Source organism: Myotis myotis, unplaced genomic scaffold, assembly GCF_014108235.1.
Source record: "Myotis myotis isolate mMyoMyo1 unplaced genomic scaffold, mMyoMyo1.p scaffold_m19_p_7, whole genome shotgun sequence".
NCBI classification, from domain to species: domain Eukaryota; kingdom Metazoa; phylum Chordata; class Mammalia; order Chiroptera; family Vespertilionidae; genus Myotis; species Myotis myotis.
Genome location: NW_023416379.1, coordinates 84,584,412 through 84,610,985, shown reverse-complemented (window position 1 = coordinate 84,610,985; position 26,574 = coordinate 84,584,412). Strand labels below are relative to the sequence as shown.

Genomic DNA, 26,574 nt, shown 5'->3' with positions numbered 1-26,574 from the left:
AGGAGTGCTTCTTTGTTGTAGCCATCTTGGAGTCGGATGGCTAGAGGACACACAGGCTGTGTGACTTTTGCATGATTGCCAGTTAGTTCCTCTCCTTGATTAGTTTTGGGCAGGCACTGACTTAAAACAGGAAACTTGACTGAACTTAGAGGGAGTTAATGATCCTTAAACCATATTTTAGACTTTCACAGAAATGTTTATTTAAAAAGTGAGTTTAGTGTTGCCCTCTATTCAAGGTTTTCTCCACTTTCCCCTTCCTTTTTCCTTTTGATGAGAGCCATGATTGACGTCATTCGTAATAGCCCAGAAGTGGATAAAGGGAAGACATGAACTGTATGTTTATTAGCTTTTGGAGTTTAGGCATTGTAATAACTTCCCTAGCCTACACAGCTGCCTTTTATGGTCCCCAAACCAGGAAGTGCTTCCTCACCTAATGACTAGCATTGTGTTGATGGTTTCCCCAATAATGGCTTTGTAGTGCCAGATCCTGGGATGGAGGATTATTTCATGCTTGAGGATGCTTGTTGGCATAGCTGGCCAGTCACTAGCCCAGAATAGTTATGTATGATGGGAGAATGACTGGGCTGGGACAGGAAGCAAAAACCAAGAGGAGGTACTAAAATTTCTGCCCAGTCTCAGCCACCTTTCTGTACATTTGTTAGGATTAAATAATTTGAGTAAGGTTGAAAAAAATCACTTTTCCAAGTGATTTTCTATGGTTGGTTGGGAAACATTTTTTGAGCCTTTTAACCATGTGGATTGGGCTCAGGATGTGGCAAGTGCATATATGAAAAATCTCCAAGTATGGCTGACATTGCTTGCTTTAATGAAAAATTTCCAGCTTGAGCTCGGCCTGCATGGCTCGAGGGTTGAGTGTTGACCTATGCACTAGGAGGTCACCGTTTGATTCCTGGTCAGGGCACATGCCAGGTTGCAGGGTTGAAACGTGCAAGAGATAGCCGATCTATGATTCTCTCTCACCATTGTTGTTTCTATCTCTCTCTCCCTCTCCCTTCCTGAAATCAATAAAAATATATTATAAAAATTTTCAGCTTTAAAGTTACCCTACACCTTCTTGTAGATTTTCTTGGATGGTCTACACATCTTTATAATTTATTTTGCATGTACTAGTATATCAGAGATTTTCAACCTTTTTCATCTCATGGCACACATAAACTAATTATTAAAATTTTGCAACATACCAAAAAATATATTTTTTGTTGACCTGACCAAAAAAAATAGGTATAATTTTGATTCACTCACACCAGATGTCTGTTATTGTGTTGGCTGGTGTCATTTTTTTAAATTTGACAATCTAAGGCCGTGGTTCTCAACCTGTGGGTCGTGACCCTTTTGGCAGTCGAACGACCCTTTCACAGGGGTCACCTAAGACCATCCTGCATATCAGATATTTACATTACGATTCATAACAGTAGCAACATTACAGTTATGAAGTAGCAACGAAAATAATTTTATGGTTGGGTCACAACATGAGGAACTGTATTTAAAGGGCCAGAAGGTTGAGAACCACTGATCTAAGGGAAAAGAGGTCAGTGCCCCTGACTAAGTAGTCAGGTAACACATATTCTAAAAATTCTTGTAGCACACTGGCTGAAAATCGCTGGACTAGAATGGCCTGTATGCAAAATGCAGTGCAGGACTATTTAAATGCTAAATTACTTATCTGTTTTATAGCTTAAAGCTTTCTATTGATTACAAAAATAACATTTTTCCTTCAATATTGTTCTATTTTCTTTTTGGGGCATGGTTGATATAATGCTATAGAGCTTGGCTATATTCACTTAATATTATATTGCAGAGGTTTTCTAATGTCATTTGAAGTCTTTATTTCCTTTATTTAAAGCAGGGGTGGGGAGCGTCTGGTCTGCGGGCCATATAAGGCCCGCAAAATCATTTGGTCTGGCCCTACTAAGGCATTAGGGGTGAGTTAATAAAATGTTTGACCAAATAGAGCAGACTAATTTTAAGGTGATAATTTTTTATGGCCCGTGAATGATGTTATAAATGTCCAAATGGCCCTTGGCAGAAGAAAAAAGGTTACCCACCCCTGATTTAAAGAATGAAGCTATTTTAACTTTTGAAATGTGTCCTTTGAAACCTTTTTTTTTATTATATAGAATTTTATTGGGGTGACATTAGTCTACATGAACATATAGGTTACATGTGTGGGTTACTAAAACCTTTTTTAATATACATGTATATTTATGTGTATGTACACACAAAATAACATATAAGATTAGATCAAACTATGTATAGTGTTTTTTTAAAAAAATTGATTCTTAGAAAGAGAGGAAGGGAGAAGGATTGGGAGAAACATCTGATCGGCTGCCTCTTGCATGCCCCCTACTAGGGATTCAGCCGGCAACCTTTCCATGCTGGTCAACACCCAACCAGCTGACCACACACACTGGTCAGGGCCTATGCATATTGTTTTGATGAGAAGTCAGCTGTTAATTTATTAAGGTTCACTTGTAAGTGTTGAGTCAGTTCTCTCTCTTGCTGCTTTCAAGATTTTCTCCTTGTCTTTGGCTTATAGCATTTTTTTAAATATGATGTTTCTGTTTGTGGATTTCTTTGTTATGTTTATCTCAGAGTTTTGAACTTTATGCATGTGTAGGTTAATGGTTTTCAGTAAAATTGGGAAATTTTCGTTCAGTACTCCTTGAAGTATTTTGCTCCCTTTATTCCTCTCATCTTTTGCTACTCCTTTTGTGTATATATTGGTGCACTTAATGGTGTCCCACATTTCTGTGAGGCACTGTTCATATTTCTTCATTCTTTTTTTCTCTGTTCTTCAGATTGCATAATCTTTGTTTGCTAATTCTTTTGTCAGTTTGAATCTACTGTTGAACCCTTCTATTGAAGTTTTCATTCCAGCTTTATACTTTTCAACTCCAGAATTTTCATGTGGTTCTTTTTTTTTTTAATCCTCACATGAGGATATTTTTTTCCCATTGCTTTCTAGAGAGTGGAAGGGAAGGAGGAGAGGGGGAGAGAGAGAAACATGGATGTGAGAGAGAGATATCAATTGGTTGCCTCTCATACATGCCCTGACCAGAGCTGGGGAACTTGGAACTGAGGTACGTGAGGTATGTGTGGTATATGTTCCCTTGACCGGGAATTGAACAGTGCATGGGCCGATACCCTAATCACTGAACAACACTGGCCAGGGCTTCTCTTTACTTAATCATTGTTTCCTTTTGTTCTTGGACAATATTTATAATGGCTCCTTTGAAGTCTGTCTGTTAAATACAAGATCTGGTAGCTCCCACAGACATTTTCTGCTTATTTACTGATGTATGAGTTATGCTTTCCTTTTCTTTGCCTATCTCCTAACTTTTTGTTGAGAACTGTAGAACTTAGAGGATATATTATAGTAATCTTGGTACTGGTGTTCCTCACACCTTGTTATTGTTATTTGCTTGTTTACTTGTTTGGTGACTCTATTTAGTACAGTCTGTTCTCCCCTTCCTTCATCTCAGAAATGTGAAGCCTCCTATCTTACTCCTCTTGGGTATGCCCACAGTCACCCTGGGGTAACATGGTTTGACAGGACTTTATTTGACACCTTTTTTCCTGGGTGCACCCAACTCTACATTTGCTAGGTGATTGCTTTATTCTTTTCAACAGTGTTTTGGGGCATAAATTACTTTCACAGACTGATCCAATCAAATTTGGGCTCCTTTGAAGGGATAGTTTCTGGCTGATACTTGTTGTGACCCCAGGGGGCCTTCTCCCACCTGTCTCTCTGTTTCTCTCTGGCAAACTAGTGGGTGTACTGTTTAGTCTATATAGTCAACAACAGTTTCTTCCCAGTTACTTCACCCCAACTTTCTGTGTTTTTGAGTACTCATAGGCTTAACCCCTCCATGCTTTGTGGAGTGATTTGGAATTCCTGTTTTACTACTGCACTCTGATGTGCTTGTCTGAGTGACATCCTTACTTTAGGAGCTGAGTGCTTGGTGAGGCGGTGAAGCACTCCAGCTTTCCTCAGCCTGCCTCTCCCAGCATGGAACCCTCATCCCACAATCTGGGCAAAGGCAGTTGGGGCTCTAGTGTTCTCGGAAGCAATGTGTCTGGGCAGAAGAAGGAAGCCAGGACTTCTCAGCTGCTCTGGATGGGACTAGCCTCAGCAGTAGGTGTCTGGAGGCAGGATGAGAAATGCTGCTCCTGTATTAAAAGCCCTCCTACTGGGAGCTAGAGAAGAGACCCAAGAAGCCTGTGTTCTTGGCTGCACCAGTGGAGTTTCCATCTCCCTGAGCTGGGAGGGAGGAAGAGAAGGAGTCTCGCTTTTCTTACCAAGTTTTAGTAGGTTTTCTTGAATAAATGTTTCTTCATTCGTTGTATCCCCTTAGGATCCTTTGCAGAGACTTAAAATTATTTAAAATAAATTTTTTAAAACTAATCTTTATCTGTTCTGCTAGAGTGGGTCTACAGAGCCTCTTCAAGCTGGAACTTGCTCCTATACTTGATTACCCCCCTTAATATTGTGAATAACTTTCTCACCATTAAATCATTAAAATTATGGAATCATAAGAAAGTACAAATAAAGTAAAAAATTAAATAAAATCGCAACTTCGAGTGATAATCACTGTTAATATTTTGGTGGGCATCCTTCATATCTCCCCACACATATATTCATTAATAGATACACATATACTTTTACATGTTGCTCTGTAACATGTAAACTTGAAAGTTTTTACATGCAGTGTGTCTTCGGCATCTTTCCATGTCAAAGTAGATTTAAAGACTTTTTAAAGGTTATATGGATGGCTGTATAATATCCTATCTTATAGCTGTGTATAAATTCATTTAACTAGTTTCTTACTGTTGGATGTTTAGATTATGCTAGTAATCTGCCATTAGAAATAGTGCTTAAAGGACAGTTTTATAGCTAAGTCCTTGTTCATGCTCTTATTTCCTTAGGCTAAGGTTGGGTTAAAAAATGTGAAAAACATTAGTGTTTTAATGTATATTTCTAAATTCTCTTGAGGAAAGCTACACCAGTTTACTTTCTTAACTGCCAGTGTGGGTGAGTGTCTGCTTTTTAGCACCATTGCCATTAAAACAAGACAAAAAGCTGAATGCTAGTAAGTAGAAACACAGAAATGGTACTTGTTAATTTAATTCGTGACTTTAAAAGTATTAGTTAAGTAGACCTTTAGCCATTTCAGCAATTTGTATTTTTTTTTTCCTTAGTGAACTTTTTATTTCCTATTGTTTATTTCAGTTGGGTTGCATAAATTCTTTATATCTAACCATTCCTAATAATTACAAATATTTTCTCTATTATTTACTTTTTAATTTTGCTTTATGATTTTTTAAAAATAGTGCTACAGCCCTAGCTGGTTTGGCTCAGTGGATAGAGCGTCAGCCTGTGGACTGAAGGGTCCCAGGTTCGATTTCGGCCAAGGGCACATGCCCGGATTGCGGGCTCGATCCCCCCCAGTAGGGGGCGTGCAGGAGGCAGTCAATCAGTGATTCTTTCTCATTGATGTTTCTATCGCCCTATCTCTCTCCCTTCCTCTCTGAAATAAAAAAAGGAAGAAATTTCAAATTACAGTTAAAAAAAAGAAATGCATAAAAAATATAGTGCTACAGAGATATAAAATTTAAATTTTAAAGCCTTTGTTCTTTTCCTTTGTCTTTTATTTATATTTGGTGAGTACATTTCCACCCAGAGATAAGATATATATTTATTTATACATAGTTTCTTCTGATTTTAATTTTTCTTTTGTGTGTGTGTACTTTAAATTGAAACTGAACTTTATTTTGGGGAATGGAATGAGGTGAGGATTTTATCTCTTTCTCAAATAACCAATTAGTTTTCTTAACACTATTGGATAATCCATCCCTTACCCATGGCATATGATTTTTAAGGTGGTCTTGTGTTCTTTTTCTTCAGACGCCTTGCTGCCCTCCAAAAGAGAAGAGAACTTCGAGCAGCTGGCATAGAAATTCAGAAGAAGAGAAAAAAGAAGAGAGGAGTTGATTATAATGCTGAGATCCCATTTGAAAAAAAGCCTGCTCTTGGTTTCTATGACACTTCAGAGGAAAACTACCAGGCTCTTGATGCAGATTTCAGGAAGCTAAGACAACAGGATCTTGATGGCGAGCTAAGATCGTAAGTGCCTTTCTGATTTTGACAATGGAATTTTATGGAGGACCAGGTATTATCCTTGCCAGAGTCAGATTTTTATTACTTAGCACAGGGTAGCCTATGTATGCTTTTATTTATTTAATGGGCTCACCTTTCTGAGAAAAATCAGTCCTGTGTTTGGCATAGAATGCTCTTTGGAGCTCTTGAAATGTCAGCACTGCTCTTAGTGAACTGTCTACTCACTGAGTCACAATCTTAATTTAAGATTTATGTACTTTTGTAAATAGTTTAGTTGTTTTACTAATAGCCTGAAGGAATCTGTCAATATCAGGTTTATTTTGTTTTTTGTCTTGCATTCTATAATTTGTACTTAGTGGGGATAAGCAGGTATATTTATAAAATGTTTGAGGGTGCAGGAGGTTTTGCCTATTTCAAGGGATTTTTAGAGTTTCTTTAATCCTTATATCTGAAAATTGTGGGGAGAATCATTTATGGTTGTCAAAGATTTTTAGTTTTTCATTTCCTGATTGACATATTATTTTTATTGCATGAATTATTACTAAACAACTGACATTAGCCACTCTAAAACAGGGTTTTCTTGGATATACTCCATTATATTTATTTCTTAAATTAGGTAGCTTCAACAAATAAAGAGCTTAAAGATGAAAACATTTGAAAGGAATAGACTAGATGGGGAAGAGGATGGCACACAGTAGGGAGGAGGCATTCCTGGGCTTCAAAAGTCTGCCTTGAGCCCTGACCGGTTTGGCTCAGTGGATGGAGCATTGGCCTGCGGACTGAAGGGTCCCAGGTTCGATTCTGCTCAAGGGCATGTACGTTGGTTTCGGGCACATCCCCAGTATGGGGTGTGCAGGAGGCAGCTGATCGATGTCTCTCTCTCATCGATGTTTCTAACTCTCCCTCTCCCTTCCTCTCTGTAAAAAATCAATAAAATATATTAAAAAAAAAAGTCTGCCTTGAGCCTGTCTTTCAGTTTCCTAAGAACTTTTTGATATAATTTGTCACGACTTAAATATTCTTTTTAAAAATTTTATGAATTTAAAAAGTCATAAACAATTGAATAAAAGTTTTAAAGGGAAATTTTAAAATTCACAATATTTTAATTTTATTCCCTTTATATAATTGTTTTTATTTCTATATACTTTTTCATTTTTCTATGTACACATATTTTATATAAGTATAATATGATATAGGAATCGTTTTATGTTGTTTTGATCTTATATGTAACGTTTAGCTTATAGTCTTTATAGTATACTAGAGGCCCGGTGCACGAAATTCGTGCAAGGGGCTCAGCCCTCGCAGCCATGCTGGCTGCCTCTGCCTCAGCCCTCGCAGCCACGGCTTAGTCTGACAGGTCATCTGGTCTAATTAGCATATTATGCTTTTATTATTATTAGATAGCTTTTTTTTTTTAAATATCTTTTTCATTTCAGAGAGGAAGGGAGAGGGAGAGAGAGAGAGAGAAACTTCCATGATGAGAGAGAATCATGGGTCGGCTGCCTCCTGCACGCCCCGAACTTGGTTCGAGCCCACAATCTGGGCATGTGTCCCTGACTGGAATCGAACTGGGGACCCTTCAGTCCGCAGGCTGATGCTCTATCCACTGAGCCAGACCAACCCAGGGCTATAGATAGTTTTAATAGTTAATACTTAAATTACTTAGTATATTGTTTTCTTAATAATTCTGTTATTATTCTAAGTCCTCATTCTTCTTGAATTAGTGGGTAGGTAATGGTGTAGGAACCAACTTAATATATATAGTTTTTGTCTGTTAATTAGTAATTTTCTTAGAAATGGGATTATTTTCAAAATGTATGAGTATTTATATGGCTTTCAATGTTACTGCCGTTATGTAACTTAAAAATCTCTTCTCTACCTTGATCCATGACAGTGAAAAAGAAGGAAGAGATAGAAAAAAAGACAAGCAGCATTTGAAAAGGAAAAAAGAATCTGATTTACCATCAGCTATTCTTCAAACAAGTGGTGTTTCTGAATTTACTAAAAAGAGAAGCAAACTAGTACTTCCTGCCCCTCAGGTAATATGATAAAAGCATATTTTTCATTGTGTGAACTCATATACTGATCATTTATTCAGCAAATAATTTGAGGCCTTATATGCTAAGTTTTTGTTAGAAGCTAGATGTCCTTAAGAAATTCACGGCATAGCCCTGGCCGGGTGGCTCAGTTGATTGGAGCCTCATTCTGTACACCAAAATGTTGCCGGTTCGATTCCCGGTTAGGGCACATAACTAGGTTGCTGGTTCGATCCCCGGTTGAGGGAGTGTATGGGAGGCAACCATTTGATGTTTTTCTCTCACATTGATGTTTCACTCTCTCCCTTCCTCTCTCTAAAAAAAAATCAATTAAAAAATTCATGGTGTAATTATATCAGGCCTGAAACTGCTCATATAATTCAGTAATTGTCAACTTTTAGCAAGGTGTCAGCAGGTTAGGACTCTAGGCCTTTTTCTTGTGGCAGACCAGAATAAAGGTATTGTTTGACTTTGTGGACTTGAGGCTGCTTACTTTTGGTGAATGTTTTGTCATGTCATATTTATATTTCTGAGGCAATAGCAGTGAAAAATCAGTGTGGGAATTGTGAAGAAGAGAGAGAAACATTCCTTCACTCAGCTTATCACAGTCTCTATGCTTTTGACTTCATTATAGTTGGTTATTGGGGATATTGAATAAGCTCTTATTTTTTTCAAAGACTCTGCAGATGAAAAATAACTTTATTTAGTTATTTTTTCCATAGGAGTGGAACCAACTAAACTCTTGTTCTGTTTTGAGTAGTACAGCTCTGTAGAATTTATTTATTTATTTAAATATTTTTAATGACTTCAGAGAGGAAGGGAGAGGGAGAGATTGAAACATCAATGATCAGAATCATTGATTGGCTGCCTCCTGCACGCCCCCTACTGGGGATGGAGCCCATATCGGGTGTGTGCCCTTGATTGGGAATCGAACCTGGGACCCTATAGCCCACAGGCCAACGCTCTATCCACTGAGCAAAACCAGCCAGGGCTGGCTCTGTAGAGTTTAGACAGTTTAGTGGAGCAGAGGGATGGACTTAGGAGGCCAGCGGATCTTCTCTCCTCAAATGAGTGCACTGGCTGCATCAACACAGTGTTCTTTGGCACAAGCAAAATAATTTGCCAGATGCTGCCATTTCTAGTAGTGATTTTTCTAAAATTGAGATTTTGCCTATTATTTTTTTTTTCTTAATACTTCTTAGAATATGTAGTTTGGTAAAATTACTAAGGTAACATATTTTGATTTTCTTAGGGACCTTGTGGAGGAGTGGACTCTCTGTGTGATATTTTAATTGTTTTTCAGTCACCCCCCCCCCCCCCATATGATAGTTTTGTACAAACACAAGTTTTTGGTATATTAATATGTTGCTTATTTTAAAATATTTGTAGTGTGGAAATACACTCAAGACTTCGTAGCTTGATACCATGGAATTCCCCCCTTCACCCTCTGCCACTCACATTATATAGGAAAGACTTTAAAAAAACTGTATTATGGAAATTTTCAAATCCACAACAATAAAGAGAGTGGTACAGTGAACCCTGTGTACTCATCACACAGCTTCAGCAAGTTTATCTTTCTGGAATATGGACGTTTTCAGTTGTGTTGTTTTCTGGTTAGAATACTGTTTACTGTGATAACTTTCTTTTTAGATTTCAGATGCAGAACTCCAGGAAGTTGTGAAAGTAGGCCAAGCAAGTGAAATTGCACGTCAGACAGCTGAGGAATCTGGCATAACAAACTCAGCTTCCAGTACTCTTTTGTCTGAGTACAATGTCACCAACAACAGCATCGCTCTTAGAACGCCACGAACACCAGCTTCTCAGGACAGGATTCTGCAGGTGAGCTGTCATACAGTAGAATGAGCCTTTCCCTTTTTGTTATTGTAAGGATTATGACGCAGAACGCTGAGTGGTTTGGTTTTGTTTCTTTACAGTTTAAAACTGAATCCTGAATGCATGGATCCTAGAGATCTCTGTAGTAGGGAAGCTAAATCAGCAGATTCAGTAGTTAGGCAGTTTTCTTCCTACACTTATTAAGTCTTAGTCTTTAGTACCTGTCAGTAAAGCACTGCATTTTAAAATGTTGCCTAGCAATCCTAGAAAGAAGTCAGATGTGTGTGGTCAGTAATTTTTAAAACTTCCGTGCATTTCTGTACTTAGCTTGGCATAGGCTGCCATCCTCCTTCCCTCTCCTTAACTCCTGAGGTATACAGCTCTGTGTGTTTCTAGGGTGTCTGCATGTCAGAGAATAGCCAAACCTACCAAAACACCATTGAATCTTATTACCCTTACACCTCATTTTTTTTTCTCTAATAGAAATACCGTTTTGTTTTTTTTTAAAATATATTTTATTGATTTTTTACAGACAGGAAGGGAGAGAGAGAGAGATAGTTAGAAACATCGATGGGAGAGAAACATCGATCAGCCGCCTCCTGCACACTCCTACTGGGGATGTGCCCGCAATCCAGGTACATGCCCTTGACCGGAATCGAACCTGGGACCTTTCAGTCCACAGGCCGACGCTCTATCCAGTGAGCCAAACCGGTTTCGGCAGCATATTCCCTTCTTACTGGCTGTGGGCACCACCATCTTTGAGGGTGGGACAGTCACTTAGCATATTCCCTCTTTATTAGATAAGACTAGAGGCCAGATGCATGAAATTAGTGCAAGGGGCTTGGCCCCCACTGTCTTGGCAGCCGTGGGCCTCTGCCTCAGCCCCTGCCTGCTGCGGCTTTGTCCGGAAGGACGTCCAGTCTAATTAGCATATTATGCTTTTATTATTATAGTTAGAGTTATATCATGATTTTGGTTAGCTCCACATTCATGGTTTATCTTATGATTATGTAAACCATAGTCCATTATGAGCCACAAAGTGCCTTATAATTACTGCACAGTATTTTCTTTTTTTAGTTAATAACTTGTTTTATCCTATTGTTAAATTATCTGATTACTTAGCACTAATTCAGCTCCAGACTATACATTAAGTGTAAATCTCCTATAATTTAGGTATTCTTACCTTTTTGAAGAAGACTTTCCCCAAAATTCTGAATGTTCTAGTCTGGACGGATTACGCTTAAGATCTTGTTTACAGCTCCTTCTCTTGATTTCTTTTCACTATCACCCTAGAGCAGCCATGGGCAAACTACGGCCCATGGGCTGGATCCGGCCCGTTTGAAATGAATAAAACTAAAAAAAAAAAAAAAAAAAAAAAAAAAAAAGACCGTACCCTTTTATGTAATGACTAGAGGCCCGGTGCACAAAAATTTGTGCACTCGGTCGGGAGGGGGAGTCCCTCAGCCCGGCCTGTGCCCTCTTGCAGTCTGGGAACCCTCGGGAGATAACGACCTGCTGGCTTAGGCCTGCTCCCGGGTGGCAGAGGGCAGGCCTAATCCCTAGGTGCAGCCCCTGGTCGGTCTCAGAGCAGGGCCGATTGGGGAGTTAGGGTGCCGCCCCCTGTCATGCACAGAGCAGGGCGGATCGGGAGGTTGCGATGCCACCCTCAGTCACGCTCAGGGTAGGGCCGATTGGGGGGTTGGGGCACCGCCCCCTGTCACACTCAAAGCAGGGTCGATGGGGAGGTTGCGGCGCCACCCCCTGTCACGCACAGAGCAGGGCCAATCAGGGGGGTTGGGGCTCCGTACCCTGTCACTCACAGAGCAGGGCCCATCAGGGGGTTGAGGAGCTCCCCCCGTCACAGAGTAGGGCCGATAGGGGAGTTGGGGCACCGCCCCCTGTCACACACAGAGCAGGGCGGATCAGGGGGTTGGGGCGCCGCCACTGTCACACTCAGGGCAGGGCCGATGGGGAGGTTATGGCTCTACCCCGTCACACACAGAGCAGGGCCTGTGGGGTGGGGGGATTGAGGCGTTGCACCCTGTCACACACAGAGCCGCAGGGTGATCAGGGGGTTGGGGAGTTCCCCCTATCAGGCACAGAGCAGGGCCGATCAGGGGGTTGGGGCGCCTTCCCTGTCAGGAACAGAGCAAGGCCGATAGAGAGGTTGTGGCCCTGCCCCCGTCACACACAGAGCCGCAGGGCGATCAGGGGGTTTGGGCGCTGCCCCCTGTCACGCTGATCCCGGTGCTGGGAGGCATATTACCCTTTTACTATATAGAATAGAGGCCTGGTGCATGGGTGGGGGCTGGCTGGTTTGCTCTGAAGGGTGTCCTGGATCAGGGTGGGGGTCCCCACTGGGGTGCCTGGCCAGCCTAGGTGAGGGGCTGAGGGCTGTTTTCAGGCTGGGTCTGAAGCTCCCAACTGCTCCTTTTTTTCTTTTTTTTAATTCTGGGCCAGCTTTAGCTCTGGCTCCAGCTCTGAGGCCTCAGCTGCTGAAAGTAGGTATCTGGTTTGTTTAGGTTCTATAATCGAAACTCTGTATCAACTCCAGCTCTGAGATCCCAGGCTCGCTGAAAGCAGGTTTCTGGGGTTTTGTTTGGCTTCTATATTTGTTACAATGTTTCTTAAACTGCAGGCTCAGAGGCCAGCAAGGCAGGTGGGGAACGTTGGTTTCCTCCGTCACTGAAGCAAGCAAGCCTCATGTTAGTTTCAAGCTGCCTGGCTGCCGGCCGCCATCTTGGCTGGCATTTAATTTGCATATCTCGCTGATTAGCTAATGGGAAGGGTAGCGGTCGTACGCCAATTACCATGTTTCTCTTTTATTAGATAGGATGTTTACTTTGAATTTATATTAGTTCACACAAACGCTCCATCCATGCTTTTGTTCCGGCCCTCCGGTCCAGTTTAAGAACCCATTGTGGCCCTCGAGTCAAAAAGTTTGCCCACCCCTGCCCTAGAGTCTAGGGCCTAGACCAGCCGTGGGCAAACTACGGCCCGCGGGCTGGATCCGGCCTGTTTGAAATGAATAAAACTAAAAAAAAGACCGTACCCTTTTATGTAATGATGTTTACTTTGAATTTATATTAGTTCATACAAATACTCCATCCATGCTTTTGTTCCGGCCCTCCGGTCCAGTTTAAGAACCCATTGTGGCCTTCGAGTCAAAAAGTTTGCCCACCCCTGGCCTAGACAGTCCCTTGGATGTCCTCTTTCCTGGCTCCCTGTCTTTGGCTGTCTGGGCTTATTCCCTTGTTAGTGAAGCATACCCTTCAGTAGCTTTCTGAGGAGGCGTTCATTGAAGATGGAAGTTTTAAGACCTGGCATATCTGTGAATTATTGTTCTACCTTCTTATATAATTGGTAGTATAACGGTTTAGAATTCCAAATTGAAATGGTTTTTGTTCAGTTTTGAAGGCAGTGCTCCAGTGTCTTCTAGCTTCCATTATTGCTGTTGAGACCAGTGCCATTCAGGTTAACAGGAAACCTGTGTTTTTCTTTTTGTGGAAGTTGATATGCGCTTCTCTTTTTCACAAGCATGCTTCTTGGTGTGGGTCTGTTTTTAACCATTGTGCTAGGTACTCTGGATCTTTGCATTCTGGAGACTCATGGCCTTTTATTCTGGGAAGTTACTGTATTTTGAAATTTAACCAAATTTCCTCCCTTTCATTGATCTGTTTTCTCTATGAACCTCAAATTTTCTTATTTGTTTCTATCTGGTTTTCTGTCTTAATTGCCTTTTTGACTTATTGCTAGGAGATTTTCTGAATTTTATCTTTGTTCAGTTTTAAAATTTCTGTTATCATATTTTTAATTTCCAAGAGTTCTTTTTAAAATGTGGTCAATTTTTTAGCATTGTGTTTTTATTTATGAATTATCTCTTATGTCTCTTAGGCTATTAATAATGGTTTTGTTTTTATAGGTTTTCTTTTCCCTGCATAGTTTTTAAATTCCTTTTGTTAGTTTTATTCTCTGTCTTTCATATGAGATGTTTCCTTAAATTTCTTCTGATCTTTGGCTCTCTGCCTATATCTAGGGGGTAGGGGTGGGGCAATTAAAACTGATTCGAAGTTCCTTAGGTGAGGGTGGGGCTCCTTGACTTTAGTCTTGCTTGTGGGCTGAACCTGCTGGGTGTTTCACTGGGGAAGTCTTGATGTCAGTATTTCTAGGTGTTTTTTCTTGGGTTAGTTGGATTCCCCAGAGAAGTAAGTAGCTTCCACTCTCCTGCCTGGAAGGCATCAAGCTGGCCAGCCTTTTGGGAACCTAGATGGGGAAAAATGCTTTGTACTTGGAATAGCAGAAAGAGCACACACAATTGATAATGTGAAATGTAAGGTTGTTTTCATTAATAACGAATAACGAATTAAGCCTTGCTACAGTTATCTTCATTTGCCCCAGAACTTGGTGGTTTAAAAATTGTTATACTCATGGTTTCTGTGGGTCAGGACTTCAGAGAGGGCATAGAAGGAACAGCTGGTGTCAGCTCCATGTGTCTAGGGCCTCAGCCAGGTTGACTTGATAGCTAGGGGGCCTGGAATCATCTTTCCATGTTTGGTGTTTGCTTCTGGCTGTGCTGGGAAAATGGAGTAAATTTACGTGTGGTCTTGCCTTTCTCACAGCATGGTGGCATCAAAAGTTGAACTTCTCCCGTAGTTTCTGAGTGCTCCAGTGTGAGTTGTTGTAGTGAGTGTGTGGGAAGCTGCATTTTTTTTTTTCTTGCCTTGGAAGGCAAGCAATGTTATTTAGCACTGTGTTCTGTTAGTTATAAGTGAGTCCACCTAGATTCTTCAAGAGGAGGGGATGTAGACTTCACCTCATGATGGTAGGAATGTCAGGGTTGGATTATAACAAGAGCATGTGAGATGAGAGAGAATGATTTGACTATCTTGAAAAATAACAATCTTACAGACCCTAAATTGGGTATTAAGATACTTGTAGGTATAGTGATAAGTAATGAATACAGGCTTATAGTGGAGGGACTGAGTCAAGCAAGACTTCAGAAATGAACCTGCCCATGTGAGTTTTCTTAAGAAATGTTAGGCCAGCCGGTAGTGTCTTCACTTCCTAGTGTGAGAATCAGGTTCAAGAGGCTAATGAAAACTAGATATACAGTTAATTAGTGATAACACTAGATTAAAGTTTAGTTGTTCTGACATTTAGCCCAAGCTCACATTGGGAAAATTGAATTCTTAGTTCTTTATGATTATAAAGAGGTTTGGCACAGATAGTAGGAGAAGCTTTCAGATAAATGGTAATGCCATATATGAGGCCACAAAAGCAGTTCTTAACATATAAAAATTTGTTCTTAAACTTCTGAGGTCTCCATGTTAGGTTGACAGAGGAGTGGAAGTACTGAATCTGCCATGACCTAGTAGTCATTTTCTCTCCTGGTTTTAATTGAGAAAATGTATAAGAATTTTGTTTGTTTTAAGATTTGCATAGTAGCACCAGAAATGAGGATTCTGTCTTCTGTCTAAACTGTTGAAATACTTTATTTTCTCATTAATCAGGAAGCCCAGAACCTCATGGCCCTGACCAATGTGGACACCCCATTAAAAGGTGGACTTAACACACCTTTGCACGAGAGTGACTTCTCAGGTGTGACTCCGCAGCGGCAGGTTGTACAGACCCCAAACACAGTTCTTTCAACCCCATTCAGGTATCTGTCTTCTATATATATATAAAAGGCTAAGCGACTGTCCGGTAGCTATGACATGCACTGACCACCAGGGGGCAGACACTCAACGCAGGAGCTGCTGAGCTGTGGTGACTTAGCAGTGGTGGTTCTTGGGTGACACACCCCGGAACCAGAGAGGAGGGAGCCTGATTCCAGGGTGCGCCACCTGAGAACCAGCCTCTCGCAATCCGGGACCCCTTGGGAAATGTTGGAGACCTGGTTTCGGCCCAATCCCTGCAGGTCAGGCCAAGGGACCCCACCTGCTGGAGGGACCCTGCTCACTTCACAGATGCCCTTCGAGCCATGGCACCACCCCAGGTGTGGTCGGCTGGGGAAAGACCGTGGGAGGTTGGCTACAGGGTGTGTCCGGCCCCTCTCGCCTAGTCACACCCCCCCTCCCCTAATTAATTTTCTTTCAATGTGCACGAATCCATGCACTGGGGCACTAGTTATAAATAAATTCTCTTTTAGATAAACTTGAATCTGAGAACTTGGACAACATGTTTCCTTTAGTAATGTTAACAGAGTATGGAAATAGCGATCAACTTGTCTTCGTGACTTTTCCTCACTCAGTAGTAAATACCATAATAGTATCCAGGAAATGGTTAAATACTATATGGAGCTTCCTTTCTGCAGTTTCTGATGCCTAACACCTTGTTTCCAAATACGTTTTATCTGATTTAAAAGAGCAAATAAATCCATTATTAGTAATCATTTGGTGAATTTGTTAAAAATTATTGTCCTTTTAATGTATGTACTACTATTGCTTTTCCCCAAACATTTTATTATGGAAATTTATAACATGTGAAGAGGTTGAAACAATGGTAAAACAAACATCCCTACACTCACCACCTAGGTTTCTATAGTTGTTAACGTTTTACTGTATTTGTTTTATCACATATCTATTCATCTATCAATTCATCTTATTTTAATGCATTTCAGAATAACTTGCTGTATCAGTTTATTTCACAGCTAAACACTTCCTTGTGTATATCATTAACTAGAGTTTAGAGTTCAGTATCTGTTTGTAATTCTTTTGTTTTAAGCTACTGTGTTTTAAAGAAGAATTTTAAAAATACAAACGTTATAGAAGCAAGTTGTATTAAAATGGAATTTGAGCTTTTAAAGGTTGGACATATTTGGGGTTTACTTTTAATTTTAAACATTAGGATATGTCCTCCCACTGGTTATTTAGGTAGAAAGCATCTGACTATTACAGCCCTGCATGACAGCACAATGAAGAACCATTGGCAGCCAAATCCTCATTTAATAACACTTGCAAGGCTTGTAAGAGAGCCTAATTCCTCTTTTTTCTGTATATGTCTTGTCTCTCAACTACATTGTAAGCTCCTTGGGGGCAGGGACCATGTCTGATATGGTAACACCTCACCTCACCTCACCTCACCTCTGGGGAACAGCTTCTCTGGCAGCATTCACTTGTCTGGAACACAACCAAGATACAGGAAGTAAGCAACCAAAATAAAAAAGGCTTGGACAATTAAAATTTAAGTTGCAAAGTCTATTAGGATTTTATTCCTAAGAGATTCTCTTAGTTCTCACTCAGAAGTATTCATATTTAGATATGATTCCAAAAGAAAAAGAAATGTAAGGAGAGGAACTACTTAGAGTATGCACACTGATGATAACGATGTGATAGCTAATAGAGGCAGGCATAGAAATGATAAGAAAAAGGCCCTAAATTAAAACTGAGAGTCTGGGGTCTTTGACTGTGGTAGCTCTCCTTTCTGTCTCCTGTATGTTCTTAGCTACTGTACCGTATCAAGAAAAAGTTGAAATAATGTTTGGGGGACCTATCTTAGGAAGGCAAGTAATATCAAATGTAATGACTTTATTTGAAGTCATTAAAATAAAAATACTGTGTGTAAATAATAAGCTAGTTGAGCCAAACCTTTATTTTAATCTAGAGATCTAACCTAAAACCAGATTAGGGTGACAATTTCTGGAATCTTTATTTATTGTTTTCCTTGTAAAATAATTTGTGAAAAGCATTTGAAAGCACAATACAAATAAAAGTGGTACTTGTATTAATTAGAATTTTTGTCTTTCTAGGACTCCCTCTCATGGATCGGAAGGGCTGACTCCACGGAGTGGGACAACTCCCAAACCAGTTGTTAACTCCACCCCGGGTAGAACTCCTCTTCGAGACAAGTTAAACATTAATCCTGAGGATGGAATGGCAGACTACAGTGATCCCTCTTATGTGAAGCAGATGGTACATGCCAATTCCTGTTTAATACTCTTAAAAGAAAATTTTTTTTCTTCTATCTTATGGCTACCAAATTAAAATTCCCTCCCTCCCCAGTCAGTGCATATTACTTATTTCTTAATCTACACACCTATGGATGTCAGCAAAGGAAAATGATTTGCAGTACTTAATCTCATGCCTATTTTTTCTTATTCTTAAAATGTTTGTGAGTATTGATTATGTCTGTAGTAATACTTGTATCTTTTGTGATTTTAATTTTTATCATTTACTAATCAATACTTGAATGGTACATTTATTTTTATATGTTTAATTATTTTAAAAATACTTTTTAATTGATTTCAGAGAGGAAAGGAGAGGGAGAGAGAGAGAGAATCATTGATCAGCTGCCTCCTGCATGCCCCACACTGGAGATCAAGCCCACAACCCAGACATATGCCCTGATCAGGAATTGAACTGTGAGCTCCTGGTTCATAGGTCGATGCTGAACCACTGAGCCATGCCAGCTGGGTGATACATTTATGTATTTTTAAAAATTTTTATTTACATAAAATAAATTGTTAGTTTTGAACACCTCGAATCAGATTTTGACCCTTGATTCCTGTTTGCTCTATACTTCTTCAAGGACAAATCTATATCTCAAAGCAAAGTTAATTTGAAGCTTATTGCTGATCTTAATAAAGATTTCTTTCATATGTTTTGCATGGTGATGTAGAAAGGTAATGATAAAAATGAAGGTCAGCCCTAGCCGGCATGGCTTAGTGGATCGAGTGTTGGCCTGTGGACCAAAGAGTCCTGGGTTTAATTCTGGTCAAGGGCATGTACCTTGGTTGCAGGCTCCTCCCAGACCTGAGCCCTTGTCGGGGCTCATGTAGGAGGCAACCAATCTCTGTGTTTCTCTCACATCAATGTCTCTCTGTCTTCCTTCTACTCTCCCAAAAAAATCCATGGGAAAATATCCTCAGGTGAGGATTAACAAACAAACAAAAATAATGAAGGTTGCAGTTTTGCTCAGCCTATGGTAATGCTTTTATTACATCACTATTAGGCCTTATTATGATGCCACAGAAAATCATTGTGAGATATTTATAATAAGTTCTAATGATGGCCTGTTTTCAGTTTACAAATTCTAACTTCATATATAGATTTGGTTAGGGAGTTTTTTTTTAATGGTGAAAATTGATATCAACTAATGCCAACTCTGAATGGCTACGTAAGAATTAAACAAATGAAAAATATGTGTGCAAAGCACAGATCTGGACACTTCTAGGGATCTAAAGTTGAGTAAAGATGTCCTTTGTCTTAAAGAAGTTTATACTCTGGAGAGATTGGCAGTACTAAACCAAGTTAAAAAATAATTGTAATATAAGAACAGAGTAAGCTCTTTGAGTAAAACCAACATGCTTATTTAGGGCGGCCAAGGAAAGGAATAACAGTTGGTTGGGAACTAGTAAAGCCTTCATTGACAAGGTACGCTCAGAAGGAAGGTGGTGGCTGTTCCAGAGGGAGGTCACAACATGAGTAAGTGTGGAGCATGTTTTTAGCAACTCATCATGTCTACACCTAGCAAATGTGTAATGGAGCAGTGGGGAGTGAGATTGGAAAGGTGAGCTGAGGATATACTGGGAAAACTTTGGGCCCATTGGACTGTTTTTTTGGCTTACATATGATCTAGTCTTTCTATTAAAAATATACGTACACACACACACACACACACACACACACAAATTCAGGCATCTTTTCAGGTTAGATTTTATTAGTCCAAGGACAAATTGACTTTTGAACTTGTTCTTTTGATTGCTATTAAATTTGTGTCAGCAATGTTTTCCTTAAGTGGAAATCCTGAAGGCCTTTTTTTGCCCCTGTAGAGGTACTTCCCAAACCTTCTATTAGCATATGCCAGAGTAATTCCCACTGATTCCAAATTGATTTGTCTTAATGTAGGGAAGAACCAGAGATAGAAATTTAAAAACTTGTCTCAAATCTGAAGTTAGGGATCATTTTTTAGAATTAAAATTAGGCTAATTATATTTTAGGAGCTCATAAAATATTGGTTGGTTACTTAAAGTATATGAATTGAGAAGGATTGATTTTTTTTTTTTTCCTACAGGAAAGAGAGTCTCGTGAACACCTCCGTTTAGGGTTGATGGGTCTTCCTGCCCCCAAGAATGACTTTGAAATTGTTCTACCAGAAAATGCTGAGAAGGAGCTTGAAGACCGTGAAATAGATGATACATACATTGAAGATGCTGCTGACGTGGATGCACGGAAGCAGGTGGGTAGTTGTGCTGGAAAGGAAGGAAGCGTGGGTTTGCTGAATGTGTCAGTGGGCTGAAAAGAATGGCCATTAAATGTCTCAAGATCTCTACCTATGAGGTTTTTCAATATTTAAAAAACCCTAAATCACTTACATCAGTAATAATATATACTCACATCCTATATAATAAAAGGCTAATATGCAAATCAAATGAATGGTGTAATTACCAGTCACTGTGACGCACACTAACCACCAGGGGGCAGCCGCTCAATGCAGGAGCTGCCCCCTGGTGGTCAGTGCACTCCCACAGCGGGAGCGCCGCTCAGCCAGAAGCCTGGCTCACGGCTGATGAGCGCAGTGGCGGTGGTGGGAGCCTCTCCCGCCTCTGTGGCAATGCTAAGGATGTCTGCTGCCAGCTTAGGCCTGCTCCCTGCTGTGAACGGGCCTGAGTCGTCAGTCAGACATCCCCCGAGGGCTCCTGGACTGCAAGAGGGCACAGGCCAGGCTGAGGGACTCCCACTCCCTGAGTGCACGAATTTCGTGCACTGGGCTTCTAGTAATTAATAATATACTCAGAATATCTTGATAGGCATTCTTAAAATGTGTGTGTATGTATGTATCTATCTGTCTATCTATCTATATCAATTTAAATGTCCTTTGTCAAATTCATTATGCTTCCTTAAAATACACATAAGTAGTCTTTTAGACATTGCTTTTTACTCTAGCCAAGAGTTACTGATCAGTATTAAAAACAAGTACATTTTGGATTGGTTGAGTAAATGGTTTTAGATCAGTGTACACTAATAAAAAATGTGGATTTGGAAATTTAGAGAGAGTGCCAGAATAATAATAGTAACATTTTGTATTAATATATCTTATAGTTAATTACTTTCTCATTTGCACATAGCAACTTGGTGATGTAAATAAAATAGCTTCATTTTAGAAATGAGGAAACAGGCACAGGTGAATTAAGTGAACCTCAGCAGGTCTCATGGCTGGAAAGTGGTGACTCTTGAACTGAAACAGACTGAGTGGCCCCTTTTAGGGATTCTTGCAGCCTCGTTCAGGTGGTTTTGAAGTTGAATAATTTCATCGGGTTAGAGTGAGAATGGCATCATTGGAAATCGTATTTTAGAGGAAACCACATGAATATGCTTTTTAGTGGGAATATAGGGTAATACTTTCTGTGTTTAGTTCTTTTAGTGACTTTGAAATACATTTAGTCAGAAATGTTGTGAGATTCTAATGTGCTATCCCACATGATTCATAATTTGAGGATCAAACACCTTCATTGGCCAGAGTTTTAAATTTAAAAAAGTAGCTTTGGGTGGATGAAAAGGGTTGTGTTGCAGAGAAATAGTCACCTCATATTTGAGGATTCTGATTTACACAAGGAAAGGATAATTATCTGATGGACACAGCATGTAAATTTGGGGCGTACTCTGGTAGATGTTGGAAGTTCTTAATTTCTGTTTTACTGAGAGAACGAATAGATTAATTTCCGTTGCCTTATATGGCCTTTCTGCAAACTTACAGATGTCTAGATCTTTAGCTCTTGAACATACATGTCCTTATAGACTGAAGTGTTTTCAACTTTATTGAAGTGTGTTAAATACTGTATAAGGGCAATAATGGATATAAACATAATTTTTTAGGCCATACGAGATGCAGAGCGTGTGAAGGAAATGAAGCGAATGCATAAAGCTGTTCAGAAAGATCTTCCAAGACCATCAGAAGTAAGTGTTAGAATTTTTGGCTGGGGAAGTTTTATTTTTTTTTTCATGTGATTGATTTCTTTTTAATATCATTCATAAGTCTTATAAAACAAAATTTTATCTACTGCCTAGAATATAGTACAGAATTTCTCAGTTCTAGTCACTGGAACAAATAAGTATTTAAAAGGGGGAAAAAAAGAGGATTTCTTTCGAAAATGTATAACTGCTATTTATGCTAGAACAAGTAATGTTAGTATATTGCAGTGAATATGTTTGGTAATTTTACTTGTTTTACAATTTTAGGTAAATGAAACTATTCTAAGACCCTTAAATGTAGAACCGCCGTTAACGGATTTACAGAAAAGTGAAGAACTAATCAAAAAAGAAATGATCACAATGCTTCATTATGACCTTCTACATCACCCTTATGAACCATCTGCAAATAAAAAAGGAAAAACTGTAGGATTTGCTACCAATAATTCAGAGCACATTGCCTATCTGGAACATAACCCTTACGAAAAGTTTGCTAAAGAAGAGTTGAAAAAGGTATGATTGAGCGGAATATTTCTCTTTTGAGATTTAAGTAGTTGTTTGATGCCGTGTATCATGGACAAATATTAACTTCTTTCCCCATACTGATATTCATGGGTATTCTCCTCCCCCCTCCCCCGCCCCCCCCATCCCAGTGTTCAGCGATAGGTCTTTATTATATCAACACTGGCTCTGGTGATGGTGTTTTTGTTTCATGGGTGTGCACCTGATTGATAGTTGCTACAGCTCAGCTATGTCTCTGAATAGAATTGAATGCCTTTAATACTTGAACTTCATTTATTTAGACCAATATAAAATACAAGGATATATTAAAAATGTTTACAATTTAAGCTCTTTATCTATTCAAAGAAAGGAAATATTTTTTACTGAATTTATTTCCCTCACATGATTTCTCTCTGTCCTTTTGGATATAAGGAGAGAAATATTTTCTTGTATGAAGTCTGTCCTGCCTCTTCTTCCATATTATTATTTCTGCTCTGACAGAACAAACAGCTGTGAATAGAAATTGTGAATTTCTATTGTGTGTTAAATACTGTATAATGGCAATAATGGATATAATGGATTTCTATTGTGAATAGAAATCTGTACAGTGGTGTAAGAAAATACAATTGGTTTCATGGTTGGAAGCAGAGTGGTCATTAGCTTAAAAGTCTTTATCTCTGAGGGGTAATGATTGGAATGGCCTAAATGTAAAACAAATAAGATTCTTTTTTCTGTCTTTTCTCCTGCACTTTTCCTCTCTCTCTTTCTTTGTCTTACTTTGTATTTTTCTTATTGCTAAGTGATACATATTTATTATAGGATTTTTAGAAAATAGAGAAAGGGAGGATTTAGATTATTTCAAAATTTGCCCCTGATTTCTGAGTAACCTCAACTTACTTTTTTTAAGTGCGTGCAGTTGGAACTTGACATCTGCTGAGTGACTCTGCTGCAGTAACCGCATCTAATTATTGAACTGGGTTTGAGAATTAGACAGTGAACTTGATACTTGAAGAGTTTTTTCTCTTTTTAGAGTAAAAACATGAGGGAAGATGGCATTTAAGAAATAAGCTTTTCTACACCCTAGCTGGTTTGGCTCAGTGGATAGAGCGTCGGCCTGCAGACTGAAGGATCCCGGGTTTGATCCCGGTCAAGGACACATGCCTGATTGTGGGCTTGATCCCCAGTTGGGGGCATGCAGGAGGCAGCTGATCAATGATTCTCTCTCGTCATTGATGTTTCTATCTCTCTCCATCTCCCTTCCTCTCTGAAATCAATAAAAATATATAAAAAATAAATAAAGCTTTTCTAAATTTATTGTATGTATGGACACCTGAATAAGGATCACATCTGCCCTGGCTGGTGTGGCTCGGTTGGTTGGAGCATCATTCCATACACCAATAAATTTCGGGTTCAGTTCTCAGTCATGGCACATACCTAGGTTGCAGGTTTGATCCCTGGTTGGGAGAGCGTAGGGGAGGCAGCTGATCGATATTCTCTTACCTCGGTATTTTCTTCTCTTTCTCTCCCCCCTCCCCCCTCTCCCTCTCCCCTCCTCCTCCTCTCCCTTCCTCCCTCTAAAATTAATGCCTGTCCTTGGGTGAGGATTAAAAAAGAAAAAAGGGATCACATCATTGCTAATAGAGATTCTGTAGGGGATAGATTTTAATACATTTTTTAATTAATAATTTTTTTTTTGTTAACCCTCACCTGACGATATTTTATCCTTTTTTTAATTTTTTTTTAGAGAGAGTGGAAGGGAGGGAGTGGGGGGAAGGGAGAGAGAGAGAGAGAGAGAGAGAGAGAGAGAGAGAGAGAGAGAGAGAGAGATGTGAGAGAGCGACATCGATTAGTTGTCTCCCGCACCTGCCCCATTCGGGTCAGTAGGGGATTGAACCTGTAACCCAGGCACTTGACTAGGAATGGAACCCGGGGACCCTTCCCTACTTGGGCTGATGCTCTAGCCACTGAGCAACACTGGCTAGGGCCTAATGAAATTTTTGAAAGTAGTAATTGTAAATAGTGTTTTAGAATTATTCAAAACCATTATAAATTAGTTTAAATATTTTTTCATATTTTATTTATAGTCCTATTTGTTCCAAAAAGATTTAAAGCAGTTATTTATCTAGCAGATTATTTTATTTTAAGTTCTTTATTGTTGAAAGTATTACATATATCTCCTTTTTTCCCCCATTGATCTCTCCCCAGCCACTCCCACCCCCCTATTTAGCGATTTCTGTATGGACAATTTAAAGATTACGTAGGTGTATTCTCCCCTAATAATGATAAGAGCTGAACTTGTAAATTTTTATTATGTACAGTTTCAGAGTGGGATACCATTTCTCTTACCATAAAGTGTCAACTTTTCATTAAGTGTGTTAACATTGGTTTGTTTCCATTATTTTCTCTAAGAGGTATTGTTTAAAAGTATTTATTCTTGCCCTAACCAGTTTGGTTCAGTGGATAGAGCATCGGGGGCATGTATCTTGGCTGCGGGCACATCCCCAGTAGGGGGTGTGCAGGAGGCAGCTGGTCAATCTCATCGATGTTTCTAACTCTTGATCCCTCTCCCTTCCTCTCTGTAAAAAATCAATAAAATATATTTTTTAAAAAGTATCCATTCTTTAGCTTACATAGACATGATTTTTATATTTTTTGTTTAAAATTTTTTGTATGCTGATCATTTCTCTTAATTTTACATATTTTGATCTGTTTATTTTCTGATATTACTTAGAATGATTGAATGCTTTCTATAAAGCACTAAAAATGATTGTCAGTTTTTCATGAGCCATGAGGCAAAGGGCTGGAAGGTTCATGTGGTATGCTCACAGAATCTGGGTGTCTGGTGTTGGGCTAGGCACTCTATTAAAGCTGTGGTTTGAATCCAGGCCTGCAGAACTCCCCCGAACCCCCTCGTTCTTAGTGAGCAAAAACTGGCCTATGATCCATCAATATTTGACTGGTGCCCCCAATCTCATTCTCTAGCAATGTCAGGGACATTCTTTCAGATGAGAACAAAGGCATGTGTAAAAAAATGCCTAATTCCATGATCATGTGAAGTCCCTCATGTAGATAGGGGTAGTAGAGTGGAAGCCTTGGTGGTGTTTGGCTTGAGCACGATCCTGCTTTGTCTGCTAACGATATGTTTTTGAACAAGGTGTTTCACCTCTTTGAACCTTAGTGTCATCAACATTAAAATGAGGTTAATATTGACTACTTTCTAAGATGGCTGTGGTATTTGGAGATAATATACGCAAAACTATTAAATTCAGTTCCTGGCACATAGTAGACACCTGAGAAATGGTAGCTGTTGTTCTAATGAGTGAAGGCAAAGGATTGTTTATATTATTGGGGCTACATGGATGCTTGGCTTTTCAGATCAGTCTGCATTGACTTACAGGCTTCCTTACTCATTTTACTTAGGCACTTTTCCCCTTCCAAGAAACAACCAGTCAACTAGAACTCCTTGCCTTTGTCCAGAGGAGGAGGAAAAACAGTCTTTAAAGCTCCCAGTTGATGGCAAGTCTTTCTAATACCCAAACTTATTGAAATTATTGTCTTAAACAGGCCCAAGATGTTCTGGTACAGGAGATGGAAGTGGTAAAACAAGGTATGAGCCATGGAGAACTCTCAAGTGAAGCTTATAACCAGGTGTGGGAAGAATGCTACAGTCAAGTTCTGTATCTCCCTGGGCAGAGCCGCTACACACGGGCCAACCTAGCAAGCAAAAAGGACAGAATTGAGTCACTTGAAAAGAGGCTTGAGGTTGGTATCCATTTAACATTCTAATTTAAATGTACTTTGATTGAAATAATGAGCCAAGTAATATCCCTGGAAACAACTTCAGGAAAATAGACCTGAGGTGATTTGCCTTTGCAGTTCTTGAGGGAAAACTACACTGCAGTGTTTGGTCCTCTTTGGCTTTCTTTTCCATTGGATTTTCACGAGTTGCTGGCCTTCATGATGAAGAGTAACCTCCCAGTTGGCCACAGGTCAATCAGAACCTTTAAGATGTGGGAGCAAGGAACCAAGACATTGACACTAGCCCTAGCCAGTTTGGCTTAGGGGCTAGAGCGTGGGCCGGCGGACCGAAGGGTCCCAGGTTTCATTCCAGTCAAGGGCATGTACCTCGGTTTCAGGCTCAGTCCCTGGCCCCAGGTTG

General features: G+C 39.7%; 1 protein-coding gene across 7 annotated transcripts in view; it reads left to right on the top strand.

Annotated features, from left to right (window-relative positions):
• CDC5L (cell division cycle 5 like) overlaps positions 1 to 26,574 on the top strand; it is a 48,299-nt gene that overhangs the window by 7,725 nt on the left and 14,000 nt on the right. For 6 of the 7 annotated variants that reach the window (XM_036316906.1, XM_036316903.1, XM_036316902.1 and 3 more), the window contains 9 exons: positions 5,927 to 6,145; positions 8,034 to 8,178; positions 9,826 to 10,014; positions 15,519 to 15,667; positions 17,756 to 17,918; positions 20,020 to 20,184; positions 21,822 to 21,902; positions 22,185 to 22,427; positions 25,980 to 26,177. In XM_036316906.1, coding sequence (XP_036172799.1) covers positions 5,927 to 6,145; positions 8,034 to 8,178; positions 9,826 to 10,014; positions 15,519 to 15,667; positions 17,756 to 17,918; positions 20,020 to 20,184; positions 21,822 to 21,902; positions 22,185 to 22,427; positions 25,980 to 26,177 — 1,552 coding nt within the window. Of the gene's footprint in view, positions 1 to 5,926; positions 6,146 to 8,033; positions 8,179 to 9,825; positions 10,015 to 15,518; positions 15,668 to 17,755; positions 17,919 to 20,019; positions 20,185 to 21,821; positions 21,903 to 22,184; positions 22,428 to 25,835; positions 25,949 to 25,979; positions 26,178 to 26,574 lie in introns of those variants that run through there. The other variant, XM_036316908.1, reaches the window with a different exon arrangement.